General features: G+C 43.2%; 2 protein-coding genes across 8 annotated transcripts in view; one reads left to right on the top strand and one right to left on the bottom strand.

The window, feature by feature from the left end:
- The window catches only part of MIA3 (MIA SH3 domain ER export factor 3), a 46,531-nt gene extending 42,652 nt beyond the window's left edge, over positions 1-3,879 (bottom strand). Inside the window, exons 1-2 of one of the 5 annotated variants that reach the window (XM_058165461.1) lie at positions 3,341-3,879; positions 1,249-1,382 (exon numbers count right to left, since the gene is read on the bottom strand). In XM_058165461.1, the coding sequence (XP_058021444.1) occupies positions 1,249-1,382; positions 3,341-3,485 (279 nt within the window). In that variant the 5' untranslated portion in view covers positions 3,486-3,879. Of the gene's footprint in view, positions 1-1,248; positions 1,383-3,340 lie in introns of those variants that run through there. The other 4 variants (XM_058165460.1, XM_058165462.1, XM_058165463.1 and 1 more) reach the window with 4 other exon arrangements.
- An 8,196-nt stretch (positions 3,880-12,075) lies between these two features.
- Positions 12,076-16,395, top strand: part of TAF1A (TATA-box binding protein associated factor, RNA polymerase I subunit A) — a 29,386-nt gene continuing 25,066 nt past the window's right edge. Inside the window, exon 1 of one of the 3 annotated variants that reach the window (XM_058165467.1) lies at positions 12,076-12,210. The gene's annotated coding sequence lies outside the window, so the exon portion shown is untranslated. Of the gene's footprint in view, positions 12,211-16,178; positions 16,339-16,395 lie in introns of those variants that run through there. The other 2 variants (XM_058165466.1, XM_058165468.1) reach the window with 2 other exon arrangements.

Raw genomic sequence — 16,395 nt, 5'->3', positions numbered from 1 at the left:
TTCTTCAGATAAATTGGTATTTGGTCATAGAGGGATTAGAGATATTTTCCTGAAAGGAATTTTATCCATACAGACTCAGATTCAAGATCATTGAACTGCATGGGTGAAGGAAAAGGAAATATTAACTAGTTATCTAACTTAGGAAATGCCAGAGACTATGTTTGGGTAATCATATTCATTCCGGAAATCAAGACATAAATCAGGTATCTGTCTCTGTGATTATATTCTTCACTCTTTTCCTCAAATACATCTAATTAAGTATTTACTATTTTATCCCAACTTTAAAATGGTAGTTATTTCAGAACAAGCCGAAATATTAAAGCATAATTGGTTACTATTTGTAATGGTATGTGAGCATGACCTTGGGAGACAGGAGAATGGGGAAAGAGAATGCTGCTTAGGGAACAGGCCATAGCCCAGGGCTGCATAATGGGCAAAGAATGAGGCTCAGAAGGGACCTCCCCCAAGTTCTCAGGTTGTGAAGCAGGAGATTTGTATTTTCAACACTTGCAGGATTGATGTCAGTTTTCCTAGGTAGACCAAAAAGGAAATATGACCAGAGAAGTTAATTCTACTTTATTGTAAAGCTATATTAGCAGAATTTTTAAAGTCTGAAAGTGCAAATCTCCTGCTGTCTCCTTTACAACTTGGAACTTTGGATGGAGTGGTGGGGATCTTTTGGACCTTCTGGACCTTTTTCATAGCCCAATGTATAGATGTGGGCAATGGCCTCTCTTATCTGTTCCATAGGCAGTTTGTCCACCCCACTAAGTCATTCCCACATATCATTACACTATCCCAATTTGTTTACAAGCCACTCACGGGTAACAGACTTCCTGGCTTGCTTTTTTTTTACAACACAAAGCAGAAGCAAGGTCATACTTTGAAACAATCATCATCCTTAATTTTTCACAAGTCCTAGGGGGGAAAAAACATGTGAGATCCCCAAACTAAGCTATTTCTAAATCCTTTCCTTTAGCCAATTCAAAATTTGTATCATGCCTTAATTATTTTAAAATATTCATAGCATACCTTAATAGACAGAGAAATTAAGGAATGGGTCCTTACAATACTAACAAACGAAGCCTGGAATTAGTCACAACTCTCCAAATATTTCTCAGCAATTTTAGAAAACTTTGCTATTATAAGATTTAAAAAAAAGTTGGTGAACACATGTAAATTTTTAATTAAAACATTAATTAAAATATCAGATTCTCCAGTGTTTGTAAAAACATAAAGAAAACTTACACTTCCAGCCCAAAGCTCATTTGTTCTTCCAATTAATTTATAATAAACATATATCGATTCACCTTCTTTAAAACTTAAAAAACGACAATCTGGACCTTTAAAATCCTTTACTGCTTTTCCTCGACACATTAACACTGTTGAAAGAAAGAGAGAGAAAAATAAGAGACAGTAAAAGAACTCTGACATATATGTCACTGACTTATTCACAAAAAAATGCCATGTAGCCCAAGAATGAAAAGCACTATAGTAATGTAGTGGAATTATGTTTTGATTATTTCCTAGCACAATGAAACCCAGTCAATAATTTGCTGAAATTTAAGACAAAATCCCTATTTAAGTCAATGAGCTGCAGCTCCAACTTAATCCACAATTAAGTTCCATCTAGACTAAAAGGAACTTGAAATATTAGATATATTGTCAGTTAACATCAGATCAAATGAATAATCTCCAACAGCAGATTCAGCTGTGCAATTAAAAAACCACCCACTTATTTTTTTATATTTTCAAAGAACGTATTTTATGTACTTGTTACTTTTAGTAATTTTATGCCAGAGATGGAAAAGGAGTACAGAAATGGGAGATACTGAAATTGCTTCTCATTAAAATCACTTGCAGAAATTGCAGCTTTGTTTACAAAAAAGGTACAAAATATTCATATTTATTAAATATACATACAACACATTGAAGTAATGCTGCGGGAAGCATTAAGGCAAACAGGTTATATTAGATGTTTACACCCCTATCCAATGTTAAAATTGCACATTCGTGCCCTGAAGTCAATGTAGGACAGTACAATTGGCTTGCTGCCAATCAGCATCCTGGTGCAATTCAGGATGCTAGTTATAAACCTTACACAGTTCAAGGCATGGCTATCTGCTTTAAAGTGAACCTGCATATTCTGTAAATTCTGGGAAAGAAGCCCTGCTGAGGGTCCCATTTCTGAAAAAAATTCTGCCTGCAGGAGTACTGGTCTGCCACGTAAGCAAGACATCCTTGAGGAAAATATACAGGAACCATTACCTGGGCAAAAAAGGAGCTAAACATGTTTTAAAGGAAGAGACCAAGACAACATTCGGAAACAGTTCAAGCAGATGCCTCCCTAATTTACTGCACGAGGAGAAGGTTCAGCACAATCAGACTTGCAAGATTCTGATATAACTACCTTCCATAATAGCTATAACCTTTCTATGGAGTTGATTTCCTGGTTTGGTCTACCTAGAGAGCGTGACCTCTGGAGCAGGGTCTGCTTAATGGTGGTCTCCCTCCTCTCAACAGCTTGCTTACTTCCACATATAATAATTGTGTATTCCACAGTTTAAAAAAATGAAAATGAAAATTTGTCTCTGGAAAAAAAAAATTGGAGATGTCATATTTTCTCTTATCCTCTTTCTCTGCAGGTTAGTTCTAATACAATATACTGTATATTATGTCACTGTTTCAATGTTTTTAATTTTTATTTCTGTTGAATGCCACACTGAACCATCCAGAGTAGTGGCATAAAAATACTATTAATAAAATGGTAACTGAACCACAACATTTGGGTAACAGAAGTCTTTTTCTGTCACAGCAGTCTCTCAAGATACCTGTCATGGATTCAGCCAAAAGTAATACAGTACACAGAGGTGATTCAGAAAACGCTGCTCAGATTTTAATTCCAAGCAAAAAAAAAAAAATCCTCCTGTAGTAATCAAAAAACCCTAACTGCCCTAAGTTTTACAGCGGCCCAAACAAGACTCGATTGCTTTCATCATCGCCTCCAATAAACAGCACCGGAAAAGCTATGAATGCTCAGCAAAAGGCGTCTCTCGCTCTTCTGAAGCAGGCAAGGCGAGAGGAGGGATGCCCGCCGCTACGCCTTCCTCCCCGGCTCCCCCGTCGCCCCAACTTGGGAGAGAAACTGCGGTTGTACGAAAGGAAGCAGAGGCTACAGTCCACCCCTCTCCCCTCCCCAGCGCCCGCGAGGAAGGAAGCAGCCCATTGCGGTCCTGCTTGACGTGGCCTTGGGGATGCCACAGGTCCAGCCTGTGGTTCAGATCTGCTGCGGCTCGGCAGTCGCAGGGACCCGGCGGATGCCGTCCTCCCTTCAACTTACAGCTACATTCGGGATCGGCGCAGCGTTTGAATTCGGCGAACCGGCGGTCAGTGTTTCGACTGGCATGACTGGGAGCCGCCGGGATGCAAAGCAGCAGTGCGAAGAGCGGGAGCGCCCGGGAAAGACGGCGCCGCGCCGCAGCCATGTTTTAGTTGACGAGAGCTGGCGAGCGGGTGGAGGGGGGAAGTAAGCAGACACGTCAGCAGAGCCGCCCGGGAGAAGGATATGGAGAAGAGGAGGAGCAGCAGAAGTTGGAGCCGACTCCGTCTCTCTCCCAAAGGCAGAAGGGATGGAGGCGCACCACGCCCTGGCTTCGCCCTCGAGCATCCTCAGCTGCCTACCAAAGCCCAGAGGAAGAAACGCTGCACCTGGCTTGCTAAGAGACACCCAACTCTTCATCCCCAAATTCCATTATCATCAGTAGCTGAGATAACTAAACACACACACATATATATACTGTATATATCCCACATAAATCAGTGAGGTGAGGCTTCCTCTGATATGGCTTGCAAGCAAATTTTTTTCATCCTCTATTATTAAAAGTTCTCTCATTGACTTTCATCATACATTTATAAGAGAGCTGTGCCCCTAAATCAGAAGTCTGGTAATAGCTTTTCTGACTAACAAATTTTGTTAAAAGACAAGCTTTTGTGAATTACAGATCATTTCATCAGCTGCCTAAAGGTGCTAGACTGATGTAGTTTAATATGTTGCAATTACGAATATATACAGTTATAATGTGTCTCACATGTAAGATGCATCTGCCAATCTGTGTTCCTATTTCTTTTCCCCATTTCAAATCCTATATCAATTTAACCCAGGGGTGTCTCAAGGCCTATGGGCCAGATCCAGCCGCTGGGGTGCTTAGATCTGGCCCATGGGGCTGCCCTGGAAACAGCAAAGGACTGGCCCACAGTGCCTCTGCCAGTGAAAATGGAGCATGGGAGGGGCACGCATGACACTCCCAGGCTCTGTTTTTGGCTGGGACGGCCTCCTACAGCCCTCTGCCAGCAAAAATGAAGGGGGGGGGCATGCAGCCTCCCAAGCTCTGTTTTTGCTGGCAGAGGGCTGCAGAAGGCCATCCCAGGCAAAAATGGGGCCAGGGCCCCTAGGTCAAATATAATCCTGATGAATATAATCAATGAAACCAAGTTTGACACCTCTGGTTTAGCCTGTGTATGCATTTTATACAGTGAACTGCATCTTACAATTGTTTTACTCAGAAAAAGTGCTAGCAGATTCATGATTTTTCCCTTGTCAAATTGTTGTGAGCTTGTGCCTTAACTTATCAAGCCACTATGTAATGAGTCAGATTCCCACAATTTATTTAGATTTATTTGCTTGTTTCCCTCAGTTTTTTTTTTATTTGCATTTATATCCCGCCCTTCTCCGAAGACTCAGGGCGGCTTACACTATGTCAGGCAATAGTCTTCATCAGTTAGTCTCAAAACAGATGGATTTTACATCCAAGGGATCTCTCCCAAAAGAAAAACGAAAAGGGAGTGGGAAATCATTTTTCAGATACAAGCGGTAAAACATAATTTAGATTGAATTCTGGAAGTTGATGTCCACATGTCTTAAAGTTGGCAAGGTTTAAAAACACTGACTTAGACTAAAGGAAAAGAGAGAAATCCATTTTTAACCCTGAAAAATAATTTTTAAATTGCAAATTGTCCAAGACTGCAAGACAAATAAAGCCTTCTCTTCTGGCTTACTATCTTTTTATTATTTTCTTGAAATGGTGAAGCAGGTGAAAGATGTTATCTCTGAAGATATGGTTGAATGCAAAAGTACACAAAAACTAGTATTGTACAGGAAAATATATTCATCCAAGAATCTGACATAAGAAAGCCAAGGCTTGTGTCCTCCCATGAAAGAAACAGAGAGCATGCTGCCTATGAAATGTAATGGTGTTCATCTTTGGATGGTTGGCAGAAGAGCCCTTTAAAATAATGAAATGTGAAAAGTAGGCAGAGTTCCTGGTGCCAAGCACCCATTTTATGACTGTGTGCAATCCACTGTATTTGTCCAATCATTGCTATTTCCTTATTTGCAATTACTATAAATAATCTTAATTATTAACTGTGACAATGCTGCAAATATATGAAAACATCACATTTCTTGTTTTCTTTTTGTTGCTGTTATTCCATGCTATTCTTTGGAATCTTCAAAGTTAACCTAAACATTCTGAAAATTGCCTACTATTCCATTCCTTAAATGTAATATCTAAATATAGTATAAAAGTAATTTTCTTTCAGCTGACTTACTTTTTTGTTTGTCCCATACAAAGTGGAATATTTACTGTACATCAGGTTCTTCATTCATCTGTATAAATAGTACAGAGGAAGAAACATGATGATACAGAACACTAATCCACAGTTAGTGTCAGTAAATTACATAATACAGGCCTCTGGTGTGCTTTAGAATCCAGAGATATCATTGCTGGCTCTTGATTAGACAAATAATTATTTGCAAAGTCTCTGGTTCTCAGTCCCAAATCTATTTTATTTTGTAAGTATACTGGAAAGTCCCTGGTATGCAAGTTCCTTTGCAAACTTTGGCACACATCCATAAAATTCCTCTATGGCCACTTTTATTGTTTATAATTCGCCAAGTTATCAAAGATCAGCCGTAAACTTTGATGACACTTTTAATGTGGATAATGATTAGAATTTTGCCACAGGACTAAGAATTTTTTTTTTTTTTTATTATTTAAATTTTTATACCGCCCTTCTCCCGAAGGACTCAGGGCGGTTTACAGCCAGATAAAATAAACATTCCTATTACAAAATAAATACTATTAAAATACCACTAAAAAACTTATTCAATTTGGCCGCAATTAAAATTTAGCAAATAATAAAACCCATTAAAAACCCATTAAAAACCCATCGATAAAACCCAATTAAAAACCCATAAAAGCTAACCCAGTCCAGCGCAAATAAATAAGTGAGTTTTGAGCTCGCGGCGAAAGGTTCGGAGGTCCGGAAGTTGACGAAGTCCTGGGGGGAGTTCGTTCCAGAGGGCGGGAGCCCCCACAGAGAAGGCCCTTCCCCTGGGTGTCGCCAGACGACACTGTCGCGCCGGCGGCACCCCGAGAGTCCCTCTCTGTGAGGCGCGGGTCGGTGAGAGGTATTCGGTAGCAGCAGGCGGTCCCGTAAGTAACCCGGCCCTATGCCATGGGCGCTTTAAAGGCGTTCACCAATACCTTGAAGCGCACCGGAAGGCCACAGGTAGCCAGTGCAGCCTGCGCAGGATAGGTGTCACTCGGGAGCCACGAGGGCTCCCTCTATCACCAGCGCAGCTGCATTCTGGACCAACTGCAGCCTCCGGATGCCCTTCAAGGGAGCCCCATGTGAGAGCATTGCAGTAGTCCAGGCGAGGCGTCACAAGGCGTGGTGACTGTGCACAAGGCATCCCGGTCTAGAAAGGCGCAACTGGCGCACCAGGCGAACCTGGTGGAAAGCTCTCCTGGAGGCGGCCGTCAAATGATCTTCAAAAGACAGCCGTGCATCCAGGAGAACGCCCAAATTGCGCACCCTCTCCATCGGGGCCAATGACTCGCTCCCGACAGTCAGCGCGGACTCAGCTGACTGTGCGGGATGCCGGCATCCACAGCCACTCCGTCTTGGAGGATTGAGCTTGAGCCTGTTTCTCCCCATCCAGACCCGTCGGCTTCTAAACACCGGGACAGCACTTGATAGCTTCATTGGGGTGGCCCGGTGTGGAAAAGTACAGCTGGGTGTCATCAGCGTACAGCTGGTACCTCACACGAAGCCACTGATGATCTCACCCAGCGGCTTCATATAGATGTTGAACAGAAGGCGAGAGAATCGGCCCTGCGGCACCCACAAGTGAGGCGCGCAGGTCAGAGGCCGCAAAGGCACGACACGGTCTAAGCCCCAGCCGCAGCCCGTTCCCAGGCTGCAGCTAGTTCCTCTGCCGTGCCGTGAGCCAGACCCTCAGGAAGTGGCCCAAGCTCCGTCCGAAACCTCTCTGGGTCCATCAGGCGCCTGGGCCGGTACCATCGTAATGGTTCCGTCTCCCTGCGGTGTTGGGTGGCGGTCAGAAAGTCCAGGCGAAGGAGAGAGTGATCTGACCATGACAAAGGTTCAATGACTATTTCCTTTAAGTCCAGATCTCGACCACTGACCAGAGACAAAAATCAGGTCCAGTGTGCCTCCCCGATGTGAGTGGGGCCATCCACTACTTGAGTCAGGTCCAAGGCCGTCATGGAGGCCAAGAACTCCCGAGCTACCGTCGATGGCGAGCCGGCAGATGGCAAGTTAAAGTCCCCATGACTAACAGTCTGGGGTCTCCACTGCCACCCGGCAAGCACCTCCAGGAACTCTCTAGGCGTCTTCTCCGGCGTTTCATCCCCTCAGCTCCTCGGAGAACCAAGGGCGGTTGGGATCTGCGCGGGTCAGAGGCCGCAAAGGCACGACACGGTCTAAGCCCCAGCCGCAGCCCGTTCCCAGGCTGCAGCTAGTTCCTCTGCCGTGCCGTGAGCCAGACCCTCAGGAAGTGGCCCAAGCTCCGTCCGAAACCTCTCTGGGTCCATCAGGCGCCTGGGACGGTACCATCGTAATGGTTCCGTCTCCCTGCGGTGTTGGGTGGCGGTCAGAAAGTCCAGGCGAAGGAGAGAGTGATCTGACCATGACAAAGGTTCAATGACTATTTCCTTTAAGTCCAGATCTCGACCACTGACCAGAGACAAAAATCAGGTCCAGTGTGCCTCCCCCGATGTGAGTGGGGCCATCCACTACTTGAGTCAGGTCCAAGGCCGTCATGGAGGCCAAGAACTCCCGAGCTACCGTCGATGGCGAGCCGGCAGATGGCAAGTTAAAGTCCCCCATGACTAACAGTCTGGGGGTCTCCACTGCCACCCCGGCAAGCACCTCCAGGAGCTCGGGCAGGGCAGCTGTCACGCAGCAAGGAGCCAGGTACGCGACCAGCAAGCCCATCTGACATCTATGACCCCACCTCACAAGAGGATTCACACCCGGCGATCTGAGGTACAGTGGTCTCCCTCGGCTCTAGACTCTCTTTAATAGCAACCGCCACCCCTCCACCCCTACCCTGGGCCCTCGGCTGATGGAATGCACGGAAACCCGGTGGGCACATCTCGACCAGGGGCACACCCCCTTCAGTGCCCAACCAGGTCTCCGTAACGCCTATAATATCCGCGGCACCCCCCTGAATCAGATCATGTATTAGGGGGCCTTATTGGCCACGGACCGTGCGTTGCATAACATCAGACGCAGGCCCAGGCTCTGAGGGTCTTGACCATCCGGGGAACGGGAAAAGTCAGGGGGATCGGGGCACGCGATCGCCTGTAAACATCGAACGCGTGACCCCCTATGTTGATCGATCCCCTTCCGCCATATCTGCCCCTCCACTTACCGTGCAAATAGACTCACCCTCACACAAAGGAACACACTCCCCCATAACCTCCGAACCCATTTGATAGTCGCCACGAGCATGCGCTGGAACTGGTTTCCCTCCCGACGGGCTACCCCCTCACCCACCTAACCCTCCACCCCATCCAACACTACCCTCCCTTAAAATTCCCATTAAAATTCCCATTAAAATTCCCATTAAAATTCCCATTAAAATTCCCATTAAAATTCCCATTAAAATTCCCATTAAAATTCCCATTAAAATTCCCATTAAAATTCCCTTTAAAAACCCTATTAAAATAATTAATTAAAAATCCCCTGAGTCTCCTATTTTTGGCATGCCATCTCTCGGGGTTCCAAAACCCGTCCTCAAGATGGACCCTCGATAATGTGGAGGGCCAGACCCGCGAGAGAGGGGAATCTCGCAGGGCAAGAAGGTCAGCCGCTGTAAATGTCCGCATGATAAAAGTCCGGCAAACGGACCCATCCTGGACCTGTCAAGATGGAAGTTGGCCAGGAGTTCGAGTAGAAGACAGACGGGATATAGGTCTTGGGCGGTAGATGAACAAACCGCCATGATTAAGTCAGAGCTCCAACCCCTCTTCTCCAGTCCCGAGGGGTTAAGGACTAAGATGACAACTCACTGGACTATTTTGGATCATAAAATAAAATTCAGTTTGTAAGCAATGGGGAAACCTTACTCTGTGACAATGGTGAAATCCAATTTTTTTTACTACTGGTTCTGTGGGCATGGCTTGGTAGGCGTGGTGTGCTTGGTAGGCGTGGCTTGGTGGGCGTGACAGGGGAAGAAGACTGCAAAATCTCCATTTCCACCTCACTCCAGGGGAAGAAGACTGCAAAATCTCCATTTCCACCTCACTCCAGGGAAGAAGACTGCAAAATCTCCATTTCCACCTCACTCCAGGGGAAGAAGACTGCAAATCCCCATTCAATCCCCACTCCTGGGGTAAAGGTATTGCAAAATCTCCATTTCCACCTCACTCCAGGGGAAGAAGACTGCAAATCCCCATTCAATCCCCACTCCTGGGGTAAAGGTATTGCAAAATCTCCATTCCCACCCCACTCTGGGGCCAGCCAGAGGTGGTATTTGCCAGTTCTCCGAACTACTCAAAATTTCCACTACCGGTTCTCCAGAACCTGTCAGAACCTGATGGATTTCAGCCCTGCTCTGTGATATATGCAATCATGCAATCTCATTTTTCCCCAAGTGCATGTAAAGCTAGAATAGTCTGAAAGAGAAAAACAGTAAATTAGCACTTAACATGCTGAGCCAATTAACATTTAACCATAGATGGAAGAAATTTCTTCCTGAACAGTGATTAGGCTCTACATATGAATGGGTAGATTACCAGTAGAAAGGACTAATTAATATACTAGTCCCAAAGGAACTGGAGAATGTGGATTTTCAAAGATGATCACAGCTGAAGGGAAATATTAATTCTCTATGTATTATAGTATATTTAAAAAAGGGTAAAGACTTCCTTGAAACAAATTTAGTTTCACAAAGCTTTCTTGACACCAGCATAGACGTGCTTAACCATAACCTTCTTTGTCCCAAAGGTGTTTTAGGAGGCAACTGGACTTTGGTTTTTCGCTTCTCATCCAAGCAGCTTCTTCAGCTCTGACAGGATAGTGGGGACTGGAAGGATTTATATTCCTTGCAGACAGCTGGTCATTTGCATTCTTAGAGGGTCTTTTGAAGCACTTCGAGGTTTATCAAAAAAAAAACAAAGTCCAGTTGCCTCCTGAAACCTCTCTGGGTCCATCAGGCGCCTGGGACGGTACCATCGTAATGGTTCCGCCTCCCGCGGTGTTGGGTAGCGTCAGAAAGTCCAGGCGAAGGAGAGAAAGAAAGAAAGAAAGAAAGAAAGAAAGAAAGAGAGAAATCCATTTTTAACCCTGAAAAATAATTTTTAAATTGCAAATTGTCCAAGACTGCAAGACAAATAAAGCCTTCTCTTCTGGCTTACTATCTTTTTATTATTTTCTTGAAATGGTGAAGCAGGTGAAAGATGTTATCTCTGAAGATATGGTTGAATGCAAAAGTACACAAAAACTAGTATTGTACAGGAAAATATATTCATCCAAGAATCTGACATAAGAAAGCCAAGGCTTGTGTCCTCCCATGAAAGAAACAGAGAGCATGCTGCCTATGAAATGTAATGGTGTTCATCTTTGGATGGTTGGCAGAAGAGCCCTTTAAAATAATTAATTAAAATCCCTGAGTCTCCTATTTTGGCATGCCATCTCTCGGGGTTCCAAAACCCGTCCTCAAGATGGACCCTCGATAATGTGGAGGCCAGACCCATGAGAGGGAATCTCGCAGGGCAAGAAGGTCAGCCGCTGTAAATGTCCGCATGATAAAAGTCCGCAACGGACCCATCCTGGACCTGTCAAGATGGAAGTTGGCCAGGAGTTCGAGTAGAAGACAGACGGGATATAGGTCTTGGGCGGTAGATGAACAAACCGCCATGATTAAGTCAGAGCTCCAACCCCTCTTCTCCAGTCCCGAGGGGTTAAGGACTAAGATGACAACTCACTGGACTATTTTGGATCATAAAATAAAATTCAGTTTGTAAGCAATGGGGAAACCTTACTCTGTGACAATGGTGAAATCCAATTTTTTTTACTACTGGTTCTGTGGGCATGGCTTGGTAGGCGTGGCTTGGTGGGCGTGACAGGGGAAGAAGACTGCAAATCCCATTCAATCCCCACTCCTGGGGTAAAGGTATTGCAAAATCTCCATTTCCACCTCACTCCAGGGAAGAAGACTGCAAATCCCATTCAATCCCCACTCCTGGGGTAAAGGTATTGCAAAATCTCCATTTCCACCTCACTCCAGGGAAGAAGACTGCAAATCCCATTCAATCCCCACTCCTGGGGTAAAGGTATTGCAAAATCTCCATTCCCACCTCACTCCAGGGAAGAAGACTGCAAAATCTCCATTCCCACCTCACTCCAGGGGAAGCAGACTGCAAATCCCCATTCAATCCCCACTCCCGGGGTAAAGGTATTGCAAACTCTCCATTCCCACCCCACTCCAGGGAAGAAGACTGCAAAATCTCCATTTCCACCTCACTCCAGGGGAAGAAGACTGCAAATCCCCATTCAATCCCCACTCCTGGGGTAAAGGTATTGCAAAATCTCCATTCCCACCCCACCCAACACTACCCTCCCCCAACCCAGACCCGTCAGTTCCTACCTCCCTTAAAATTCCCATTAAAATTCCCTTTAAAACCCTATTAAAATAATTAATTAAAATATCAGATTCTCCAGTGTTTGTAAAAACATAATTTAGATTGAATTCTGGAAGTTGAAGTCCACGAGTCTTAAAGTTGCCAAGGTTGGAGATCCCTGTTGTAGAATGTAGCGCGCATATTTTCGGAACCGGAACGAAGGGAGGAAAGAAAGAGAAAGAAAGAAAGGAAGGAAGAAAGGAAGCTTTCTATCCCGGTAGGTAGCGCTAATCTAAGAATTCTCATCGACTATTAGCAATAAAAAAAAGAAAAGGTAGCACACCCTGTTTTACGGAGGGTGTGTATGTGCAACATTAGAGCATTTAAGCCAACGAATTCATTGATCGTTAGGCAAGCGATGTCGTAAAACACAGTCTTCACAATCTTTATAACACGGGTTTTATTTCGTGTTCTCGTTTTCCTTTTGCTCCTAAGGTGCTTAGAAAACTGTCATGCAAAGGCCAGTTGAGTTTCCTGCTTTGCATCTCTGGGTTAATATTGAAACTTACATCTTTCGAATTGCAGGTTCTGTGAAGCCAGGTGGCCTCTTAACTCCTTTCAGTCACATTAGCTTCTACTTGGGAAGCACTCTCTGGTCAATGGTAGCTTTTTCTGTAATTTTGCACTTTGTAATTATTTAGAAATTTTAAATGCCATCTACTTTCTTAAGAGTTCTGGAGGTGTTACAAGATATAAGAAAAAGATACATAAAATTATTTACACACATACACACATACACACATACACACATACACACATACACACATACACACATACACACATACACACATACTTAGTGATCTCTATAGGACCAATGCTTTTATCAAAATGATGAAAGGACCTCGCTTTAGGATTCAAGATGCATCCTTTTCATATGTGCACACAAATGACTTCATCATACATGTATAGAAAGGGTGGCTTAAAAGCTGCAGGGCATGTTTTATCGTTTGCCCCTCCTTCCCATTCCTCTGCATAGCACACAAAAGTGAACACAGTAATATTGAAACTTACATCTTTCGAATTGCAGGTTCTGTGAAGCCAGGTGGCCTCTTAACTCCTTTCAGTCACATTAGCTTCTACTTGGGAAGCACTCTCTGGTCAATGGTAGCTTTTTCTGTAATTTTGCACTTTGTAATTATTTAGAAATTTTAAATGCCATCTACTTTCTTAAGAGTTCTGGAGGTGTTACAAGATATAAGAAAAGATACATAAAATTATTTACACACATACACACATACACACATACACACATACACACATACACACATACACACATACACACATACACACATACACACATACTTAGTGATCTCTATAGGACCAATGCTTTTATCAAAATGATGAAAGGACCTCGCTTTAGGATTCAAGATGCATCCTTTTCATATGTGCACACAAATGACTTCATCATACATGTATAGAAAGGGTGGCTTAAAAGCTGCAGGGCATGTTTTATCGTTTGCCCCTCCTTCCCATTCCTCTGCATAGCACACAAAAGTGAACACAGTAATATTGAAAGCCCAGGGAAAACCAATATTTTGAAGTTCTTGAATTGTTACAAGGAGAGAGATTGTTTCAATCCCAATGGCAATATTTCACAATATGGTTCCTACCACAAAGAAAGTCAGATTGGTTGTTTATGTCCAATTAATCCATAAACGTTGTCCATTGATTATCTGAGAGCACAGAGTAATCTACCCATGAATTCATAGCCTTGCAAATAGCTTGCATCTGATCTATGTAAAACTTTATACGCCACAGTGACTACCTTCAGTTGTGCTTGAATGATTTTTGATAGCCAATGAAACTGATTTAACATGGATAATGGATCTAGAATAACCTCTCATGCTAATATTGTACTGGGTATAATCTGGATGCCTTCAAAGCCATGAAGAATGCATTGTAATGTTCAAGCTTCAAGGTTAGTAGTACATGAATCATTGAGAGCAGGTTTGTCTCCTCCAGGTAGGGACACATCTACTTTATCAACTTTATTAGTTGATAAACCATCAACTAACCCACCAATGATCTGGAGCTTTAAAATAATAACCAGCATCTTGAATTGTTACAAGGAGAGATTGTTTCAATCCCAATGGCAATATTTCACAATATGGTTCCTACCACAAAGAAAGTCAGATTGGTTGTTTATGTCCAATTAATCCATAAACGTTGTCCATTGATTATCTGAGAGCACAGAGTAATCTACCCATGAATTCATAGCCTTGCAAATAGCTTGCATCTGATCTATGTAAAACTTTATACGCCACAGTGACTACCTTCAGTTGTGCTTGAATGATTTTTGATAGCCAATGAAACTGATTTAACATGGATAATGGATCTAGAATAACCTCTCATGCTAATATTGTACTGGGTATAATCTGGATGCCTTCAAAGCCATGAAGAATGCATTGTAATGTTCAAGCTTCAAGGTTAGTAGTACATGAATCATTGAGAGCAGGTTTGTCTCCTCCAGGTAGGGACACATCTACTTTATCAACTTTATTAGTTGATAAACCATCAACTAACCCACCAATGATCTGGAGCTTTAAAAATAAAACAGACAGTACAATTGGCTTGCTGCCAATCAGCATCCTGGTGCAATTCAGGATGCTAGTTATAAACCTTACAGTTCAAGGCATGGCTATCTGCTTTAAAGTGAACCTGCATATTCTGTAAATTCTGGGAAAGAAGCCCTGCTGAGGGTCCCATTTCTGAAAAAATTCTGCCTGCAGGAGTACTGGTCTGCCACGTAAGCAAGACATCCTTGAGGAAAATATATTCATCCAAGAATCTGACATAAGAAAGCCAAGGCTTGTGTCCTCCCATGAAAGAAACAGAGAGCATGCTGCCTATGAAATGTAATGGTGTTCATCTTTGGATGGTTGGCAGAAGAGCCCTTTAAAATAATGAAATGTGAAAAGTAGGCAGAGTTCCTGGTGCCAAGCACCCATTTTATGACTGTGTGCAATCCACTGTATTTGTCCAATCATTGCTATTTCCTTATTTGCAATTACTATAAATAATCTTAATTATTAACTGTGACAATGCTGCAAATATATGAAAACATCACATTTCTTGTTTTCTTTTTGTTGCTGTTATTCCATGCTATTCTTTGGAATCTTCAAAGTTAACCTAAACATTCTGAAAATTGCCTACTATTCCATTCCTTAAATGTAATATCTAAATATAGTATAAAAGTAATTTTCTTTCAGCTGACTTACTTTTTTGTTTGTCCCATACAAAGTGGAATATTTACTGTACATCAGGTTCTTCATTCATCTGTATAAATAGTACAGAGGAAGAAACATGATGATACAGAACACTAATCCACAGTTAGTGTCAGTAAATTACATAATACAGGCCTCTGGTGTGCTTTAGAATCCAGAGATATCATTGCTGGCTCTTGATTAGACAAATAATTATTTGCAAAGTCTCTGGTTCTCAGTCCCAAATCTATTTTATTTTGTAAGTATACTGGAAAGTCCCTGGTATGCAAGTTCCTTTGCAGACATTGCCTTTCAAAATATTCCTAGTCTATCCTTCAACCCTGGGATTTTTGGGTGATGCCCTGACCCGCTTATTAGGCTCAACCCTCTAAAAAGGGCCCTCTACAAGAAGCATTTTCTGGAAATGACTCTGAAATGGTGCCCTTATATTAGCCTAAATATTTTAATGCAATCTTACACAACTACAATCCATAATATAAAACACGACAGTACCGCACAGCAGTGAAAGACAACCTAAGAAAAAAGCCTGGAAAAAGAATTTTTTGTCAACCTATTAGACCTTGCTCTTTCTTCAATTTATCTAGGTTACAATTGTTATGTACCGAGAGCCCATCAGAACCACTGAAAAATACGTAAACGATGAACTGGTATTATCTATCTTCAACGAGGCTCACTTTACGAGCACAGGTACGCGCCCGGGGACTCCGAGGCGAGGAAGGCACCTAGGTTAACAAAGCAATTAAGCACGAAGGGGAAAGGATTCACGCATGCGCAGGCGAATCCGATACTTCTTTGAAAGGCAGGGAGTATCACGTGGCCTAAACGGTGTCGTGATGCCCACAGAAAAGATGGCGCTCGCTGCGGCAAAGCATCGGAAGTGAAAGACAAGGCGACGTCTTGTAGAACAGGGCTCTCCAACCTTCGCAACTTTAAGACTCGTGGACTTCAACTCCCAGAGTTCCTCAGCTAGCTTTGCTGAACTCTGGGAGTTGAAGTCCACGAGTCTTAAAGTTGCCAAGGTTGGAGATCCCTGTTGTAGAATGTAGCGCGCATATTTTCGGAACCGGAACGAAGGGAGGAAAGAAAGAGAAAGGAAGGAAGAAAGGAAGCTTTCTATCCCGGTAGGTAGCGCTAATCTAAGAATTCTCATCGACTATTAGCAATAAAAAAAAGAGAAG

Source organism: Ahaetulla prasina, chromosome 1 (genome assembly GCF_028640845.1).
Source record: "Ahaetulla prasina isolate Xishuangbanna chromosome 1, ASM2864084v1, whole genome shotgun sequence".
NCBI classification, from domain to species: Eukaryota; Metazoa; Chordata; class Lepidosauria; order Squamata; family Colubridae; genus Ahaetulla; species Ahaetulla prasina.
Note: the sequence above shows the minus strand (reverse complement) of the source record. Positions and strands in the feature narration are given on the sequence as shown.